This window comes from Puntigrus tetrazona, chromosome 18, assembly GCF_018831695.1.
Source record: "Puntigrus tetrazona isolate hp1 chromosome 18, ASM1883169v1, whole genome shotgun sequence".
NCBI lineage: Eukaryota > Metazoa > Chordata > Actinopteri > Cypriniformes > Cyprinidae > Puntigrus > Puntigrus tetrazona.
Window position 1 is genome coordinate 11,274,650 of NC_056716.1, and position 21,373 is coordinate 11,296,022.

The 21,373-nt window shown below is 39.0% G+C and overlaps 1 protein-coding gene across 1 annotated transcript; it reads right to left on the reverse strand.

Moving 5' to 3' along the window:
- Window positions 1-11,248: 11,248 nt before the first annotated feature.
- On the reverse strand, window positions 11,249-13,899 carry fzd9b (frizzled class receptor 9b). The gene has a single exon (XM_043263909.1). It carries the CDS (start codon window positions 13,404-13,406, stop codon window positions 11,658-11,660), a length of 1,749 nt encoding a protein of 582 aa, XP_043119844.1. The 5' UTR covers window positions 13,407-13,899; the 3' UTR covers window positions 11,249-11,657.
- Window positions 13,900-21,373: the final 7,474 nt, after the last annotated feature.

Genomic DNA, 21,373 nt, shown 5'->3' on the forward strand with positions numbered 1-21,373 from the left:
TAATATTATTATCTTTAGTAATAATTTTAGAAATCTTCATATTATCAACCCGAGAAAATGACTTCAATGACTTCAATTTTGCCATGTTTTAAGTAAATAAAAATTTGATCTGGCATTTTTTGTGCAAAAATCTAAGTATAGAGATTTATTAGCTTCCTAAGATGAAGCAAATCCAATTCAGACTTAGCCTGGGCAAAAGCTAGAAGTACTAAGTTTCTGTACAGCAATAGCCTAGCTAACTCTGGTGTAGACCTGTAACCAACCAAAGTCAAAGAATATGATGGGAATAAAGTAGTAGTAATAATAAGTAACACAACAATAATGGCGCCAACTGTCCGAGTTTTTATTTATTTATTTTATATTTTAAGCATTTTCAGTATTAACAATTCCTAACATATCTCTTAAATAGCTCTTTCTTTCTATTTTCTTTCTACTAATATGAAGACTGGTGTAAAATGTCTATAAGTGGTAATAGTCCACATTTAGCAGTTTTATGATATATTTTCCTGATTTCAGGACAAAGAAAGAAAACAAACTAAAGTTCTTCTAAAACTGTAATGGGAAACGACTCATCGTAGGTGTAACTATGGTGAAAAAACTGGCTGAAATTTGGCCAAAGGAGGAATTGTTGGAATGGACTGAAATAAGCATTAGTTAGTCTTCTGTTGTTCAGGTTTTATACGAACATACTGCATTCAAACTTTTGTTAGTAACTCCGTGCAGAGGCATGCACAGATGATGATGAGCCGCACAAAGGAGAAAGAACAAAATTTGAACTTTCCCGATGAATAGGACCGTATTTCAATCTTTCACCGCAGACAAGGGACTTTTCTCTCAAAACAAGAGGCGTGAAGACATCAGCATCCTAACCATATTCAACAGCACATAGCGCATTTTACAGGTCACTGTGCAGAGAGGTCCATATGGGCTGCGCTTCAAATGAGAACCTCCCTCTCTACCCCCTTTACATTCCCAATTGCACTGCGGGGAAGCAGCATTCGGCAAAAGATCTGCCTTCAGCAGGGGTGCCAAACAGAGAATACATGCCTCGTATTGTTGGGTAGTGAGAAACATATGCACTTTGTTCCAAATCCTACAGAGCACCTTAAAGTATAGTAGGCACGTTCCCATCGTGAAACCGTTCCATGACGTGGGCAGCGTAATTACGCTTGAAATACGATCTTGTTCGGCAGAATTATTTAGCCAACGGTTTATTTTGGCTTAATTCTAAGCACAATGCATCAGAAGTGGCATATGGAGAAAGCGGTGCGAAATCTCATAAAAACCTAACAAATGATGCGTTTCAAAATATTCATGGGCATAAATTGCAAAAGCTCGACCGGAATGGCAGACGGAGCAATAGACGCAACAAATCACTTGCTGTAACTGAAAATGGTCTGTTTTTGCTATTACCCAATACTTGTGTTTGCTTATAATAAGAACGTGTTTTTGACTTAGCAATAGCTATGTAAGCGAAATGCCGCTCACTAGATTGATAGGTAATATCAAAACCATATTTATTCAAATGTTTATTTATCATAACCATCCACTAAAGTGGGCTCCAAAATAACTCGTATTCACATTACTGATGAAAGACCAAAATAGGTCTGAATATTAGCCTTCAATGTTCATGCCGAGGCTTCGCTTAATTGCAGAGCCCCATTCAAAACGTTCTCACCATACAGATGCATACTGACCTCTGACCCCCTACTCTTCTCTTCAGGGGCTTTGGTGGAATAAAAGGTGATGGTTAGAATGAGAAGGAAAAGAGAGGGTTAACTTCATTATGAAGTTCTCTAAAAGCATTATCTACACCCCTACACGGTTCCCCACAACAAGAGACAGAATGAAAAGGGTGAGAGAATGAATAGGAGAAAGGGACATGAAAGTCTAACTCTCAGTGCCGTTAACACAAAGGCGTGCTGTAGCATAGCAAGCAATACGTGGATTTGTGCAATGTTTAGGCTGTTCTTCACTGATACTTCTGGCACTTTTCGTGTATAGGGTAAACTCTGGTGCCCAATTACTAGTAGAGGCACAGATCCCATGTTCATTAGGAGCAAGCACAATGTTCACAAAGTTATTATAAGAAGAACAAATATTTTGCTTTAATTAACGGGAAATATACGATTATCATTTGCGCACGTGTGTATGTTATAAATGTGTTACTATACATATTAGCGTTACGAATGGTTTCAAATGTCAAATGCAAAATAGCTCATGTAATATTTAGTTTGACGATATGTGGTGAGCAGCATTTTTTCTGAAAACTATTTATTTTACTGACCATTTCTTAAGGTTTTCTTAAGCTTAGAGAATTAAAGATGTAATGAAACGAAAGCAGATACATGTTATTCTTCCATGCTGTGACATACATTTCAGTGTAAGATCTACAAATAAACTTTACAAGGTCAAATTTTTAGAAATTATGCGCAGATGAATTAATGTGAGCCTAAAAAATTGTTACAGTGAATTTTCATTGCTTTGCGGTTTTAATCTTTTAGTGTCAATTACTTCCAACTGTCCAGAAAATAAATATTGTCACGTTCATTTGTTTTGGGTAAAATGTAACATTTTAACACCAAAAATACGCAAGAAGCAATGTAATATAATTCTGTGGAAATGTTTTCAAAGTTTAATTTCTTTTAAAATCTCAGTCATTTTGAAAATCTCAGGCTCTAATTTGTACTGTATTCAGCGTCTTATATGATTGGAAAGCGTGTGCAAAAAAAGCACAGTTTTAAATTATTGTATGACCAAAATCGCTGTAAAATATTTTGAAGCTTTGTGCTCATAAGCGCTTCAGACACGCATTCTTATAATCCTGACCTTGACGAGGAAGGTAACATGAGAAAATAAAAGTAAGTGGATTAAAAGTGTGCATGCTTTGAAGGGGAGGAGAAGTTTAGATCAAATGCGTGGAGGACTGGAGTTCAATCAGCGCTGCTCTCTCAGATATGAGCTAGTCTCTGTTTGATGAGTTTTTTTCTGCAGGATGAGATGTCTTGGCTAAGGGTCGACTCTTCTTGAGTGCAACTCTTCCCGATGCAGATAGAATAGGGATTATATGGAAGACCTATGCATTGGAAAAACTAATTCAAAATAAGTTATGGTGCGATATGGTTTCGCATTATTTAATGAGCGAAGTTTCCTTGTTGTCAGATGTTTCTCCAGAAATTTCATATGAGCTCTACAGGTATCTACAGTAAATAGTACCTCGAACTATCATCATATTTGCTAAGATAAAAAAATTCTTATTTGTCTTATTTGTGTCTCTTTTCATGTTATGTAACATATGGAAGCCCGTTTACTGCCACTGAATTGCGAGATATAAACCCGCAACTGCAAAGTTATAAAGTCCAGTCCAGAGATAAAAAAGTTGCAATAAGTCGCAATTTTTTTTAACTTTTTTTTTTTTTCAGTGGCAGAAACGGCTTCCATAGCAACCACCACCACCAAACCCCCCCAAAAAATAGTACAAATAAATAAATAAATAAATGTTTTGTGTCTGAAGCACTGATGAATTTAGCTAGTTCCTTTGATTTGTGTGTGCGTTTGAAAATCAATAATGTTTCTTTATTTCCATCTGTAAACTGTCTCGTATCTGTATGGAATAAGTTCAGAGGCACAATGGCGCAATTGTGTTTGTTTGAAGTGATTTCATTTCTTCCACCTTCTGAATACAGTGTTCACTGATCTCCGCTTCATGGTTTTAAAATAGTCCGCTTTGAACTAAATTTTCATGAAACAGAAAAAAAGATTAAAGTATCATCGTCAAGCACATTGCACTCCATGTCTTTTGCCTCGCTTTTCTCACACGCAGGCCTACATATACGGAATATTTTTTGCGATCTCTAGAGACGTTGGAAATGAGAGAGATAAGCAGAGATATGGAGAGAGATGTACAGAAAGAGAGGAGGGAGGATCTGGCGACTTTTCTTTCACAATGAACCCCTGAAGGGTGAGCATCAAACCATCATGCTGCAGTCACAAGCTCACGTCGCCATTTAACTATTTCAGCCTCTTTACTAATAGTTTTTCTCATTCATGGTTCAGTATTGTTGCCTTTAAATATAGTTATAATAACTTTCTTTCCATTCTTTAAAGTATTGTAGGCTTTGATTTGCTTTTTTTTAAAATAAAACTATTGTTTTATTTCATTAAAAGTGGAGTAACCATGGTTTTGTGGCTTACTGATTACCATTTGTAACCACCATGGTTATGGTTAGTAAAATTCATGGATAATAAGTGGTTATCATGGTTTAACTTTTTAATAAAACCATGGTTTATTTTCGTAATGGTCATATTTAATCATTAAATTATTGGTGCCTAGGCTGCAGTGAACATGGAGAAGTATATACACTGTGGATTTTTCAAAGATTTCATTTTTTAGAAGGACTTGAATGTAGTGAATATGAATAAGTAACACTCAAATGGCCTTTTGGATGGTACTCTCATTTGATCATTTGATCACGTCACAAATAATGTTCTCACACAGTGAAAAATACATTGTGGATAAAAGTGAAAACTGACAATTTGCCGACAGACAAGTCAGAACAGGTTCCTTAAGGTGTGAAACAACATCTTAGCTTTCAAATGTAGTCATTTTTAAAGAAATTAATGTTGCACCTCATTTCAAGAGTCTCGTAAACTGATCATTTCTTTCTCTTATAGCATTAAATAAACATAAATGAACACCAGAAGGTATCATCTCACGTCAAAATATCAGGTCACACCATTTTTTAAGTTCAAGTCCACCAACTTTAAACTACACTCCTATTTGTTTTATCTGTCAGACAAAAATGGCTGATTATTCAGATCACATGTCAATACTTCAAAAGCTGAGACTTGAACTCGGAAACTGTATTTCTTACATGGTCCCATTTTTGGCAGCACAACCCATTAAAATCACTTATGCCATCTACACTGGATGCAACATGAGAAATCAATACTAAATTGATCGTCTGTTCTATTTCCAATGTTCTCCAACAAATGGATTTGCAGTGGTCGCTTTGTGTCCAGTGTAGACAGTCTCAAGCTGTTTCGGCGTGCCTATGTCGCATCTGGTGTAGACACACTCTTAGGGATGCAACCTTAGATAGCAAACCTGGCAGCAAAGTTCTGAAGCAGAGATTCAGTTTGTGCGCGTCTTTGAGCGAGAAGAAAGAGACAGTTTGATCGTACGTCTAGATAAAGAGGTTTGTGTGCTATATCTAGACAAGCGAGGATCTTCCACCGCTGACCCCCCTAGATGCCCAGTGCCGGCTATGTTTCTAAACCCAGACGATGACACGGCACCATTTACAGCCCTTTGTTGATGTTTTTTCCCATCACTCCTTCTTTCTTTTGTTGATCCCTTTCTCTTGCTCTCTCTGGAGAGACTTTGGTACTGGAGATTAGAGAAGGGTGCTGCCTAGCAACTAGAATCAAAATGGCAGAGCCCTCCGTGTCTAAACGCCTGACCTAGATAACACAGCGTCTGTGATCACACTTCGTGACAACCTCCGATGAAAGGCCTCGACGAACGCCCGTCACTTTGTCACCCCGACAAACGCCTGCCGTCACTATGTGCTCACGTCACTTTGAAGAGAGGAGGAGGAAAAAGTTACCTGGGATCAATCGAACACAGTCACTACTGACTCTGTACTCCTGGGGGCAACATGTAAAATGTAGAGAAGTCGACAAACAATATCTCATGCTGATATTAAAATGAAGCCGGCTGTTAAATACTAAAATAGAACAAGCATTCTTTTCAGGGACGCGGAGAAGGGAAGACGTAAAGATGAGTACTTGAGTATGCTGCAAATCTCTTGACAACCGCTGGCATCTCTTCTGCTATTTATTGCAGCCTCTGAAAGGCATGATGAAACAGACTGGAAATTCGCGCTAAGCTTTACGTTCTGTTTAATACCATTTTTCACAGCGACCGAGAAGAGGCAAGGCTGATTTTTTTTTAAGACCCAAATCTCTGATTTAGTGGGTTTCGCATGTCTGGAGATCATGCAAATCATGACCTATTAGCTTTTATATTTTCTTCCAGTCCTTCCTTTGAATGACACAAACTCTTTAATATCGTGGACTACGAGGTTAAAAATGTGAGCTACGTCAGATGTGCCTTTACATACTTAATGCATGGAGGTAACAAACCTCAGCACTCAAGGGGGCGGTAGAGTTACCTCAAATGTCTGTACCATCGGTTAACTCTTCCCAGCTTGAATGAAACAGGATATTAAAGGGGGGAAACAGTTGATTTTATAGATTTTTTAGAAAAAAGAATGGACAAATATGATTGGAGAAGTAAGGCTGTGAAATAAATGAAAAGAAAATTCATCTCAGAGGAACGGCAAGCTATTTTAATGTGATGGTAAGTTGGTTCTTTGGAATATTTTGGCCATTAAACTCTCTATTTTCCCTGCTTTTGGCTTTAGATACTGGGATAAGCTCCAGGATAACTCACCTACATAGGACAGGTGGTTTGGAGAACAGGAGATGGATGGATGGATGAATTGACTGTATGAACAAAATGTCTAACTAATATGTGTTATTATGTCTAATATTGATACTAGGTCTCCAGAATGGCTAGTTTTGTTTGTTCCATTCCCAAAGTCAGTCAGCATTTTCCAAAAATGCAAAGCAATGGATCAGACCTGCAATTCTTCATGACAAAATCAGAAAGCTGAGCAGAATATCTGTTTAATTTGCTTCATCTTTTGCTATCTTAAAGTAAACATTTGTATCTTAAAAGCACATGGTCTTCATTCAAAGCTCTTTTATGCCTCTTTTATTATTTGTTTTTATTTGAGAAACAGAAGCAGGCTGAATGGACTCTGGATTGAACGTCTGGTTGCAACATAACCTGACATGCAGCAAGTTCAATTTATTTTTAGAAAAAGGTAAAAGAACACATTATGTTGAATCTGCAAAGTGTCATTTACTCATTTGTCCTTGCTCGTGTCTACAAAGTATGCAGTGAAATGAAGCTGCGGCCGAGTGCAGGTCAGTTCATAAACCCATGTCAGTGTTGCTCTGAAAGCAGAAGCCAGGACAAGTTCAGAAATGTATGTTTGACTACAAAACAGTAGCACCGAACACTTGAATAAGCACAAAGACAGATCAGTGGTTTTCACCAGCGAGGTAGATGGGTTACGGTCTGTCAAATTCAATGCGCTCCTAAAGTTTTTTACTGTGGTTATTTTTTTAAACATATTTGGGGGTCGTTCGTTAAAATCTGACAAAGGCTGCGCTGTTTCTGGATTCTGAAATCTGGGTAGACTTTATGTTATTCTGAGAATTTCAGTGTTTGTTTAAAACATATTTTTCAGATATTTCATGCATATTTTCCTCATCACGAGGACACACCACCTTTTTTAACCTGAACTTTGGCTGTTCCACCTATGGCAGCTCCAGAGATTAATAATCAGAAAATTATGTTTTGTTTGGGTGTACGTTGTGGTTTACACTATGTGTGTGTGTGTGTGGTGGCATGTGCGTGTGTGTGTGTGTGTGTGTGAAAGCACTCACAATGATAACTAAACATGCAATGCAATAGGTTTATCTATTCATTCAGTTTGTGCAAATGTTAATTTAGTGTAAGACAAATCACAAACCATTTTATTTCTTTAATGTGACACGTTTCCAAGTTAATTTAATACTGAATATATATATATATATATATATATATATATATATATATATATATATATATATATATATATATATATATATATATATATATATGTAATATTGCTCATCTTCCGTATGTGTCACCCATGAAAATTTTTATTTGTTAGAATTTGCACTTATGAATTGTGCACAAAAAGACCTAAAGCCCTTTTAACATTCTTCAAAATATCTTTTTTATATTTATTGCTTATATAAGGAATGTTAGACATGTTCTGAGGGTGAGACAATTATGATAAAATATTCATTTTTGAGTAAACTATTATATCATTATATATATATATATAGCAAACTATTAGTAAGGTGAGGTGACATCTAGTGTATATTCAAAAAATTAATTCTTGACTGAAACAGGAGCCAAAAGGCATTTGAAATGCAACCACTTTGATTTTAGCTTACTGACATTTGACTTAATTGCTTCTGTTGAAGAAATAAGAGAATTTTACGGTTCGTAAGCCTCACATACGTGTCAGTTTAGCCTATCTAGCCAAATTACAACACTACAGATATATCGCTGCACATAAATATTTCAATACAAACAGAAATTGTCTTTTAGGAATATAAAAAAACAAATCGGGTACCAACATTTTTTTTTTTTTAAATGAATTGTTTACAGGAAGAACAGGATCATGCATTTTCATTTCATGTTGACTTCAGTATTTCAGAAAATTCCCACGTTAATAATTCATACTCTTAAAAAAAAAATTAGTTAAAAACATAAAATTGGAGCAATTGTTGACTGAAATTGTTTCTACACCAAATTCTGTGCATGCATGCACTTGTACTTTGTATACATTCATATTAGTAAAATAGGAGCATCAGTGCTGAGCGAAGCGACTGGCGCATTTTCATGGAAAGCTCCTCTTTTAGGCCAGCAGGTTTTCAATGCGCTCATTTACACATCAAAACAGTGCAGAAAAGGGATAGTTCTCTGGAGGGCAGGGGAGGGTGGAGGGGGTGGATGAGTGTAATGAGGGCTTCTTTTATTCTCTTTGCTCTCCCTCTCTCTCTTTCTTCTTTCCTGAGGGGTGGGTGGATGGTTGTGGACTGATAAGCATGGCTGGGGTTCGGGTGGAGGTGGGTAAACACCTCATAAAGATCCTCTTTTAATCAAACACATGACCGGACAGGGTCTCTCTCTCGCACTCCGCTCTGTCGGACAGACGAGAGTGTGGCTAACCGACCCGATCCCATCAAGTATCCCGACTCCTTAAAGCGCGTTAGACAGTCTGACCGTCGTCATAGCTTATTTTAGGTTTCGCGAAAGAGGAAGTGAGTGAACGGGAACGCATGTTCTGCTTCAGCGTTGACCTCACATTTGTGATCGTGCAGGTGCCTCTCCGACGTAAGGCACTGACCTGAGTCATTTTAATTGGTGCACGCACACACACACTCACACACACACACACAGTCCCGTACCAGACGCAGTTTACTGACATTGTGATGGAGGTAAAGCACCCCTCTGGAGAGGCAACCTGAGCTGAAAAATACCAAAACACTCTGTCATAAAATGCTAGCAGACCTCGACGGCCTGCTCTGAACCACTGGCTGCTGAAAGGATGTGTGTACTTGCCAAAACTCTCTCAGAGGGGCCGCTTTTACAATGTTTTGATGACGATGGGTAAATGACACATGCAGCTGTCAGTTTAAACAACAAAACAATGTGGCTTCAATAACCTGCACAGACCCGTCGGAGGTATTACAGCAGTGTCAGAAATTGCTATTATATTTTTTACATTCATATTTTTATATATATTTTAGACTGTGAGATCGGCTTTTTTGAGCGTTAACAATTGTGGCTTTTAAATGTGAAATCAAATCAACATAGGTATAATGCACAGGATACATTCTAGATTTTAGATTAGGTAATATATACATGTTTAAAATAATCTAATATATTTTGATTTTTTTTTATATTTGCCCCAGGCCCTGTTTTTTTTTTCTATGACAATTTAAATGGAGTAGGAAATGTCTAGGGAAGTGCCGGTGCCATATATTTGCTAAATTCACTAAAACTTTTCATTTAAAAATGTTCTGTGCATTATGTGTTCTCTGTATACACACACACACACACACACACACACACACACACACACACACACAAAATAGATTCAGTCAAGTGAAGCAGGCTAGTGTTATGTCTATACTGCTATAATTTAGACTGATATATTTACATTATAAGCGCTGATATATTTTTAACGGGTCTTACTTTATAAAACTTTATAACTAAAGTTTCATTCAGACTATTCAAATTTTAAAGAATAGGAGACCAAATACCTAATTCTATTTGAGAGATATGTGACGTTAATCTATGCCACAGACGTATAAATATGATAAAAAAATGTACTTTAAATATTAATGCACATACTGTTGGGTATATCCATACATTTTCTAATAATTCTGCTCAAAAAAAAAAAAAAAAAAATCCAAAACAAACATGCAATGGCATACGAATGAATCATCAAAACCCAGATCCGTGGCTACAAACGGGCGGGGGTAGGGTGAGGAAAATACAATTCAAGCAGCTATCGGAGCCCTACATGCTCCGGATCAAGCGTCGGAGAAAAGTGCCTTTATTTGCATGAGTGGCTCACATCAAAGAGCGGAGGGGGAAGAGAGAAGCGACACACAACAATAGGAGAATCTGGATGTGTGTGTGTGTGTGTGTGTGTGTGCGCATGCGGTGCACCTCATTAATGAAATATAATTCCAGAACAACCTCTGCGTTTAAAGGTGATGATGTGAACGTTCACACAGAGAAATCCAGGCTACTGTCTGTCGCTCTGCTCAACGATTCCCTTTGAGGATGAAGCAGAGAAAACCACCAGGGATTTCTGTTCTGGTAAACGCGCTCAAAGGAAAGCGCGCCCAAAGCGGCTGCATCTGTCATATGGAGGGGAATTAAAGAGAGAAAATAGAGCAAACGGCTAAAAGGAATAAGAAAAAAAACCACGATGCATAAACAATGTGCTAAAACAAAAACGAGGCCTTCGCTACAAGCCTAATCTCCATGATCCAAGCTTAGTCACAACTCTGACCAATAGTCCCCTAAAACTGACAACATAGATTTATTCGTGTCAGGGGCGTACAAAGCCACACAGCCCCTGTGTTATTCAGGGGTAGCCCACTCTTTTGAAGGCTCCTGAAAGGGTCCCTCAAGGATCGATTTGCATTTGAACTGGGGCAACCTTTCAGATGCAAACCTGGCTTTCTTCATCAAAATATTTGCATTGCTTTGACGCATTTTCTTGTTACAGTTCATTTGAAAAGTCTCACCGAGGCGCTTCTCTTTAACTTCCACCTCTAAATAGATGCAAACACAACCGTCTGGCCACAACAAGCACTTCAACGAAACTGACATAATGCTGTTTTTTTTGGATGGCAACACCAAAACAAAAGTGCAGCTTGGTTTCGCGGGAGCCAGGTAGAGCTAAAGTGAGCAATTAACTCTTGAACTGCCTACTTCAAAGAAATCTTAGACGACTGCTGAAAATATATAACATTTTATTATCTTTTTCAAAAAGGCACTTATTAACAGACTGACCAATGCCATCTTGTGAGAAACCAAGACAAACAATTAAATATATATATATATATATATATATATATATATATATATATATATATATATATATATATACATACACACACACAATAAATAAAAGTCCTGAAACATCTGAACAAGTAATTAAACATATTAACAAGTCATCGAACAGCTTTTAAATGGGGACATTGTGCACTTCTCCATGCAAGAGCGATATTTATAATTGATTAGGATGTGCATATCTGTCTCATTTTGTGCTATTGCAAGCAATGATAAAATGCTCCCTTTAACTAACAAGTACTTTTAATCCATTGTTTAGCTGCAATGTTGGGTTTTAAGTTTGTTTACTTCAGCGCACTGCACCGTATGTCTTATTCTCACAAAGTCCACAGTACGGTACATCACCGATGAGGCCATGGTGTCGGTTCTGCACTCATACGTGCGTGGGACAGTCCAAGTAGGGGTCAGTTTTTGACATGTGCAGTATAACGGCAGGTGCTTTGTAGTGGCAGTGACTGGTGCTGCAGCTCCCGCTGCAGTGTTTCCTGCAAGTCCTGTCTGTCAGCTTCCTGCTGCACAGCCCCTGCCAAGTCTGCAGTGTCTTGGAGCTCCAGACCCACACGCCACTGGTGATGCCCACCACCAGCGACATGAAGATCTTGAGCATGAACACGGCCACGGTGGGCACCGAAGACTCCAGGGAGCAGTCCTCGTTCCTCCGACCCGGGAATGTGGTGCACTTGCTTTGCAGCCCCCGAAACTTCCAGTAGTCCATGTTGAGGCGTTCGTAGAAGTAGCAAATGATGACGCAGGTGGCGGGAACTGTGTACAGGATGGAGTAGATGCCGATTTTCACCATCAGCTTTTCTAGCTTTTCTGTGTTGGTGCCTTCGGTCTTCATAACCTTTCGGATGTGGAAGAGTGCCACGAAGCCTGTCAGGATGAAAGACGTCCCGATGACGAGGTAGCAGGACAGAGGCACGAGGACGAAGCCCGTTAGCGCCCCCACGTCCATGCTGCCCACGTAGCACAGTCCGGTGAGCTCGTCGCCAGCCACTTTCCGCATGGTGAGGATGACTATGGTCTTCAGCGCAGGTATGCCCCAGGCGGCCATGTGGAAGTAGCTGCTGTGTGACTCGATCGCCTCGTGACCCCATTTCTTACCCGCCGCCAGGAACCAAGTGAGGGTGAGGATGACCCACCAGATGGAGCTTGCCATGCCAAAATAGTAGAGGATGAGGAAGACTATGGTGCAGCCTGTGCTTTCCAGGCCCTCTTGGATAATATACAACTCGCCGTTCTCACGGTCACAAGCAATGTTCTCGGCCCCGGCGACGGATCGAATTATGAAGGCGACTGAGTAAACGTTGTAGCACATGGAGAGGAAGATGATGGGCCGCTCTGGGTACTGGAAGCGATGTGGATCAAGCAGGAAGGTTAGGACCGTGAAAGCCGTGGATACGAAGCACAGAGTGGACCAAACCGCCATCCAAATGAAAGCGAAGTCCTTATCCTGTCTGGACCAGAACACATCCACGGCCGATGAGCAGCGCGGAGCGCACGTCTCGCTCTTTTCCACATACTGGAACTTTTCCGGGTTCTCACAAACTCCCAGGGTTCCCCCTGAGCGTCCGTTCCCAGCGCCGGGCTGCCTTGGTCTGGGCGGCACAGGCAACATGCCCTCTCCTTTCTTAGTTTCAGTTTTGGTATCATTTTCCGGGGCTTCCATGCACAGAGCGTTGGGGTCATTTCTGGTGGGCAGTTTAGAGCAGTCCAAAGAATCCGGCCAGGCGTAATTAAACTTCTCCATGATGGGCGAGCACTTCTGACGCGCTTGTTCGCACATGGGACGGCAGGCGGGGATGGATGTAGACACTTGGTCCGTACACATAGGGGCATAAAGAGAGCAGAGGAAAAATCTCAAATGCACATCACATCCGTATTCCACCAGAGGGGAGAATTCATTCAGCTTAATCTCAGCTTCCCTCTGATTGTCGTGGTCCATAAAGTTGGGCATCCGGGTGAGGTTGTACCCGATGCCTTGGCACATGGGAATGGTGATAGGCTCACATTTAGCCGGTCTCCCTCTTTCCAGGTCATAGGAGCCAATATCTAAACTGTAGGCAGCAATGACCAGCTGACACCACAGAGAAATCACAATTTTCAGAGGTGAGCCTCCCATGCTGGATTTTCGGTCACCTTTCTTGAACGAGGCAAGTCGGTGGAAACTTTCCTGGCATATGCAATCCCCAAATAGGATACTTTTGTGTGTTACGGGTGATTATGCAGCTCCATAGGCACCACTTAGAGTGTAAGTGCTTCAATTAATATTTCATTTGTCCTCCAGTTAAAACGTTGAAAAACAAGTATTCCTCTAAATGAAAACCCTCTGAAAAAATGGCAAAAAGTCTGCACATCATATAAAATGATGCTTAATGTCCGAATTCGTCATATGTCAAATTCGCGCGTGCACAGTCACTTAAAACACCAATACTTCACGTCAGTCGTTACCGTCGTTATAGGACAAATAAGGGCATCAGGAGGAGCTCAGCCCGAGAAATAACAGATTTGTCCTCGTCTTCAGTTATCTCCGAACTTCTGTGAAGCGTGTAGTCCGTCAGCAGCTCATGTGTCCTCCTCACATCTCTACTGGCGCACACTGAACTTTCGCTCCCCTCTTTCGGTGTCCTCTAATACGGGGGCGGGGTATTCATGACGCACTCTCGTGGCTCCTCCCACTCGCTTCTGAAACGCCAGTGACGCCGAGAATGCGCTCCGCCTTCTTACAACTGAAAATACATTGCGTAAACCGTGGCTCCGCCCACCTACAACCGAAAAGGCGCTCAATAAAACACACACTCCCAACCCCGAGATCAACCTTTGGAAACACGCATCACGGTAATCATAGTTTCAGTTAAAACGCAACATTATTGTCACTCCTTCAATTTAAAACAATGAACTGCGTGATCTCATTCAAACTTTGTTTTATTATTATTATTATTATTATTATTATTACAGCGGTATACGGTTACTTTTAGTATGATGTTTTAGTTGAAACTACCGTTGTGATTATACGTAATGCGTCCAATTCAAACTGTGGAATTGTTTGTTTTAATAGACTAAACTCATTTTACTTTGCATTCCTTTCAAATTTCTACAAATAATGTAAATCCTTACATATGAGATTTCAACCGCAGATTTAGTTGTAAAATCACAAGCAGCCGAACTCGATATAAAACGTCCCCCAGTGGCACCTGGTATTATGGCCTAATAAAGCAATGGCAACAGCGAAAAAAAGGTGAAAAGGAATTTATCAAAATAGCTGCTGTGATACTCAACACCTCAGGATATTGATGCAAAGCACAGAAGTCCATTCCAGACGTAATGAAAGAAAAACAAAGCCCAGACAAGAAATTTTAATTATGAAAATAATTCATCTTACGCAGTTTCCATTAAACTTTGTCTTTTATTAAACTCAAATATTTATACTAAACCCCTCAGCATCACATCAATGAGGCATTCCTGTAAAAGAAAGAGATAATTATTACCATCTAGTGGCTATATAATGTATAACATTTCCGCTAGATAGGCGAAGCAACATTTACTGTAAATGTAAACCAAAATGATCAAAAACATGTTCGTGGCTTGCTAATATCTCGAACAAATACGTTTTAAAGATTCATCTGTCTTCTTCATTCCAAGACTCATTAATCACAAGAGCTCAGTACTCAAAGCCAGACATTTGGTCAAAATAAAACAAGCCAGATTAGAAATCCCGTCTGTTTGATGTGGTTACAGTGGGCATTTAAACCTTTTCACCCGCGGTGTTAGATTGTGAGCAGTTATCAGATTTGGATTTGGCATGCTAAGCCTCACTTAGCCCGAAAGAGCACAGAGTGAGCCTGATACCCCTCCAGCCCAGAAAGGAAATACATACCAGACAAAATGATTTTTATCATCTTCAGCGTTCGCACGTCAGACCCCAAATCCAAACCAATTTTAGAATAATGAACAACATTTACGAAAAACACTTTTATTCAAATCCAACTCGCGGAGCATGACAGCCATTGCGCTAGTGACCTTGGCGTTGCTAGCATCACTTTAAAGGAGTAGTTCACCCAAGATGAAACCATCGGGCCAACCGAGGCGTGGATGAGTTTGTTTCTTCATCAGAACAGATTTGGAAAAGAATTGTATTATATCACTTGCTCGCCAATCGATCCTTAGCAGTGAATGGGTGCCGTCAGAATAAGAGTCTAACAAAATATCGAAATAATCCAAGACTAAACCACATGTCTACAGTCCGTCTTTCGATTTAAAATTGATCTTTCGGGTAAAATGTGAGTCCTCAAATATTAAAAAGTTGCTTTGTCTGAATCCGGAGAGACGTATGCACATATCAAGGAAAGGAGAAATAAAAAACTGTTCAAAACAGACATTTTGAGTGGAATATTTTGATTGAAGAGGACAACGTGGGATAGACTTTTTCACTGGAAGAAGTGGATTTGGACTCGTATTTCGGCACTTATTCTCTGCACAGGATCTACTGGTGAGCAAGTGACGTAATGCGAAACTCCGAGTTGCATTTTCAGATGAACTATTTCTTTAAGCTACAGGAAAATTTTACTAATAACTTTAGGTTGACTTTTATTCCAACGGCACCCATTCACTGCTAAGGATTCATCGGTGAGCAAGTGATGTAATCTTTTTTTTTCCAAAAACATCTTGGATGGCCCGAGGGTGAGCACATTTTCAGCTAATTTGAAGCTTGACAGAGAAAACAAACCCATTTTGAGCACTCAGGTGCCGACCTCTCTCTGCCTGTGTACGAAGCCTCCCCGAGACCGATATGAGATTTTTATCAGGTAACAGAACTCTCCACGTTTGCGTGCCACCTATCAGAAACATTCCCACCCTTTTAATCTTATCTGAGCACTCAGACATGCCTCTGCGTTCTCCGCGCGTCTCCAAAACCCAGCCCCGCCGGACTCGCAGACACCGCTCCGAAGGCCGACCTGCCCGAGAAGCGGGGCGACTTGCCTAAAGACTTTACAAATCGCGGGTGACAGATGGAGGCCTTAATTAGAGCTCACCCAACTGTGAATTAAAGCGACGTGAGATCATGTCGTGACACCATATCCTGTTTGGCTAGCTGTGCCGTGGCCGTATCTCTCTCACTCAAGCTAATGCGGCTCAGGGCACTTAGGCTGTCACTATTTATCACCGCGGCCACCGCGTCCTGTGACTCCGCTGCACTTTGTGTGGTTGGAAGTCATGCGTCATCAGCGTTCGCTTTTTTCGTTCGCGTTGCACGCGGATAGAGGACAATTATTACGGACGCTCTCTTGGAGCGCTGACATAATGGAAGTGTGGGCGCTTCTTAAAATACGATGGAAATCACAAGGTCCGATGGCAGGGTCGCTGTTGATGTGGGGTGTGCGTCGGGGCGGTTTGACACGTGGCAGGGTAAGATATCTATGTCTGAAAGGAACAGGGCCTGCCCGGGGATAAGAGAGGTATGGGGACAATGCCATCAGCTGGAGTTTAGAGAGGGGAGAGGCGGATGGGGAGCCACTCACGCTCCTTTCCATTGCGTTGACTTATGTAAGTGTGTTTTATAGTACTGAATGCCTGTTCAATCTTAACCTTCAAGTTATTTCGTCACTTGCGCTGGACTGGCCACTGACCTACCTGCACACACAGGGCATAACAAGTGCTCCGAAATTGCACTTGTGGCGTTTCGTATAATAATAATAATCCATGTACGTGCAATTTTTAAAGGGACAGCCTTTTTAAAGAGCGGTTAAAAAACTGTACTTGCACATGATATCACGTTAATGAAATAAAAGGGCTAAAATAAAGACGCTATGAATGTTTGTGGAGTACTAAATTGTCAAAAACACTATATATAAAGACAAGCAGCATTCTAATGTTCGGCTAAATGCATTCAATATAAATTTAAACGATATATTATGCATTCAGCGTTTAACATACAGATAAGTGTGTGAAAACTAAGAATATTATTTGAAAAAAAAAAGTATATAATAATATGTTTATTTTAAAAACGAAGTAGGAGTAAACATATTGGGATGTGCTCTGTTGGTACGTTTAAATCCTCATCGTTTTCAATAAAAGATGAAAAAAGGATATTTACACGGCGTTGAGATGAACGGTGTGATTATCATGGTTATTGCGTACCACCAGCCAAATTCAAATGTGCAGGGGAGGATAGACGTTTATAGAGGAAAGAGAAACAAAGGGAACAGATTATTTCTGAAAGCTCCTTAAAATGCAGTCAAATGGAGTTGAAAATGAGTTCATAGTGAATTTTTTAAAAGGACAAATGGGCCGTGGTGTGTGCGGAAAGTAATGGGAGTTCTCATTAAAAGAAACTGGAGAGCAAAAACATTAGCTTTTTTAAATACGTTCAGGTTTGATTCTTGCGACAATATTTCTTTACGAATTTTAAACACATTTTGCCCACAAATCTTATCGTTTTTTGTCATCCTCATAATTCTAAGCGATGCTTATAATGCTCATAATTACATAACATAAAAATGATTGAATTATTATTATAAAAAGCTTTTTTGGAAATGGACAGCATTCACAGATTTATAAAAAAATGTCAAAAAAGCAAATGTGCCAAACAGTAACGAATATACTTTATTTTCAAAAGGTTATTGAAATATAACGATTTATTACAAAAAGAAAAAGGTTTTGTGAGATTCAGCGAAATACTGAACGTTTACGCTCTCGTAGCAGAGACAGTATCACGTGCCAGCAAATACGTTTCTGTGGCTCCACTGCGTAAATAAAAAGGCCATATTCATATTCAAGTCAGCTATGATTTCACTCCATCGTCGGAAAAACAGAGATTTGATTTCAGGTGTCACATACAAAAACTAAGACAATAGAGGTGCCTTTGTAATTGCATCCCTGTCCCGTATGATTATACGTCTCTCTTTCTCTCTCTTAGACGCACAACGCATGGAGGAGTGTGGCAAGACCTGATGGATTACCGTGATTAAACCTGAGTGTAACAGGAGAGCAGCTCTCTCACATCTGGAGTCAACACACACTCACTCACAAAGCACAATGCTAACACTGTTTGGCCTAGCGTTATGTAATTGCCCGCGCTCCAGTCACACTGTCCTGCGGTATAAACTGGGTAGTCTGGATGCTGTGACATGTTTCCAGGTGAATGTCAAGGAAGTTTCGTTCCAAAGCTGGTGACAGAGAGGAAAGGATTGTGGGATATATTTATTTTGAAATAGCAACATCATGGCTGTTATTGTTTACACGGCGACGTGATACTTTTCATCAACTTGACAGACTCAGTCCCCATCCGCTTTAACTATATGGTAAAGCACAGACCATTTTAAAAAAGTGTCCTTAATTGTATTGAAAGTGTACTTATTTAATAAAATAAACGTAATTAAAGAAAAAAAAAAAACATTTATTGTCGATTAACATACTAAAGCGCATTTAAAGCACTTCAGTCTGCTTTTTAATGTTACATTTAATGATAATTTATTTTAAATGCGCTAAATTGCTACTTTATTACAAATATGATATTTATGAATATATTTAATAACAGAATATAATTATTAAATTGTATAAATTTACATTATACAAGCATATTTTAGAGAAAGTAGTAGTGATTGTGAAGATATTAATGTTATAATTGCAGTATAGTGTGTGTGTATATATATATATATATATATATATATATATATTCCTTTGATAAGTATATTCTATAATATAATATATTCGATAATATATATTCTATATATAAGTACATTTTCTATATTATTATTAGTAATCTTTTAAACATCCCACTGTTTTTTTTGTCCACAGAGGAAATAAAGTCACAATTTTGGAAATGCACGAGGGTGAGTAAATACTGGCAACATTTTCGGTCAAACTATTTCTGGTAAGATACCAAAAGAGATTCTTTTGGTGTCAAAGGAAGCCAATTTCGACTGTTTACAAATAGAATTTTCCAATTCAATTAACCTGCTGTTTTTGGACACCGTCAGCACTGATACGTTTCAGAGCAAGACGTTCCTTATATTCCTAAGATAATTAGGACGAAAAGCAGATCTATCCGGGGATCACTGACAGTAACAGTCTACCCCTCAGCGTGAGTCTGTTTGCGCTGCGTCTGTCGCTCTTCATAGGGCTGCGTGCTGATAAGGGACTGCTTTCTTTGCCATGTGTATTTAGGCGCCAGAGACGGAGGAAAGGAGAGAGATAAATAATGTTCTCCAGCTTCTGTAGAAGATAAACAGAGGATACCATAGCACACCTTCTCTTCCCTCAAATCTGATCTTGAGGGTAAAGGGATTTTCTTGGATTAGTTGGAATAAGTGAACGGAAAACAGAGTCTTTCTATATATTATATATATATATATATATATATATATATATATATATATATATATATATATGTATATTTGGTATATTATTAACTAAAACCTCTAAGGTGGGAGAAAGTAATTTAACAACAATGAACAGAACAAACAGGAGCTTTCACCTCATTGTTTCTGGGCAAACACACAACTGCTTTTAACCTCCCAGTGGGAGCAATGTAATGGAAATCTGGACACGTGGATGGCCGGCTCTGTCTAACCAGCGGTAGATTCCACATATTTACACTAGAGTAGCCTATATACGTCTACAATAACAAATATCCGCAGGGGTGAATGAAAACGTGCTTGTTATATCATTTTAAAGGTATACCTGCAGATAATTGGCTTTTTCCGCCGGTTTATGTTTGAGCTTTATTCAGCCTACTCCTTCCGTTACAGGGATAGTTCATCCAAAAATGAAAACCTGTCGTGATTTACTCAATCTCAAGTCGTTTTTAAAGTCGCATGAGTGTTAGCAATCAGATTCAATATGGCATGTGTTTGATTTTCAAAACATCTTCTTCTGTGTGGTTTGAAATACCATCAGGGTTTTCATTTTTGGTTGAACTTCACCTTAAAGATGTGTTTACTGCAGATGGATTATAATGATAATCGCAATTTATATTAGTTTAGACTGAGTTGTTTAAGTGCTTTGTTGTGGTTCTTGGCTTTTAATATTTTCTGCTCTTTTAATATCACTATTTGTTTACCTAATTCAATCAACCATTTTAAAATAACACCACTTTACGGTAACGTTAATGCATTAAATAACTATCAGTAATAATACATTTGTTACAGTATTTATAAATGATTAACTACAATTGTTCATGTAAGCATACCCTTTTATTTAATATTAAAAGATACAACTTTTGTAATAATGTTAAAATAGAAAACCATTCTTTTAATCTGTAAAAATATTTCACTGTATCGCTAATCTAATAAATGCGGCATTGATGAAAGCATAAAAATGTCCTTAAAAAACATAAAAAAAATCTTACTGATGCCAAACCTTTGAAAGTAGTGTATATACTTCTAAAAATTAGATAGATACCCTTTTATTTAATATTAACAAGATACAACTGTTGTAATAATGTATTCGTTAACAAATTATAAAGTGCTACTTTTAGATTATTTATTTAGTCCATTATTCTTTTTTTAAAAAAATTCTAATTGTAATGATAGTCTAAAAAAACAAAAAGATTTGACATTTTATACTGGGTGATTAGAGATATTTGAATAGCCGTGTTTTTTATAGCAATCCTAAAGTAATGTGATAGCGATTACTAAGTGCCAACATGATGCATCCTTTGACTACAGTGGAAAAAGCTCTCTAGTTCTCTCCCTCTTACTCGTCTAGTCTTTCCATCGGCTCCTTTGATCAGCGTTTCATATTAGAGAGGGGCTGATCTCAGCTTTGAGTCTCCGGCATAAATCATCTACTCAGCGATCACATGAATAACGGCCCAATCATCTCAGTTAACACATGCTGTTCATCCCTGCCCTCCCAGCAGCCATCAGCACCTGGTGCACAAGAACTCACGCACACACATTAGAGACACGAACACACTGTACTATCTGTGTTTTGTCTATCACACACTCTCACACCCACATTTCAATTTCCCACCGCTGTCACGCACGAGAGACCTATTAATAAGACATGGGAAAACATGAACACTTTTCTTTTAAAAGCGTTGTTTTCATGTTAGATTACCTTCTCCACTGTCTCAGCTTTAGCACT

Bases quoted from the DNA above. Each gene is read 5' to 3' on its own strand.
- fzd9b (XM_043263909.1), bottom strand. From the start codon at position 13,406: ATGGGAGGCTCACCTCTGAAAATTGTGATTTCTCTGTGGTGTCAGCTG.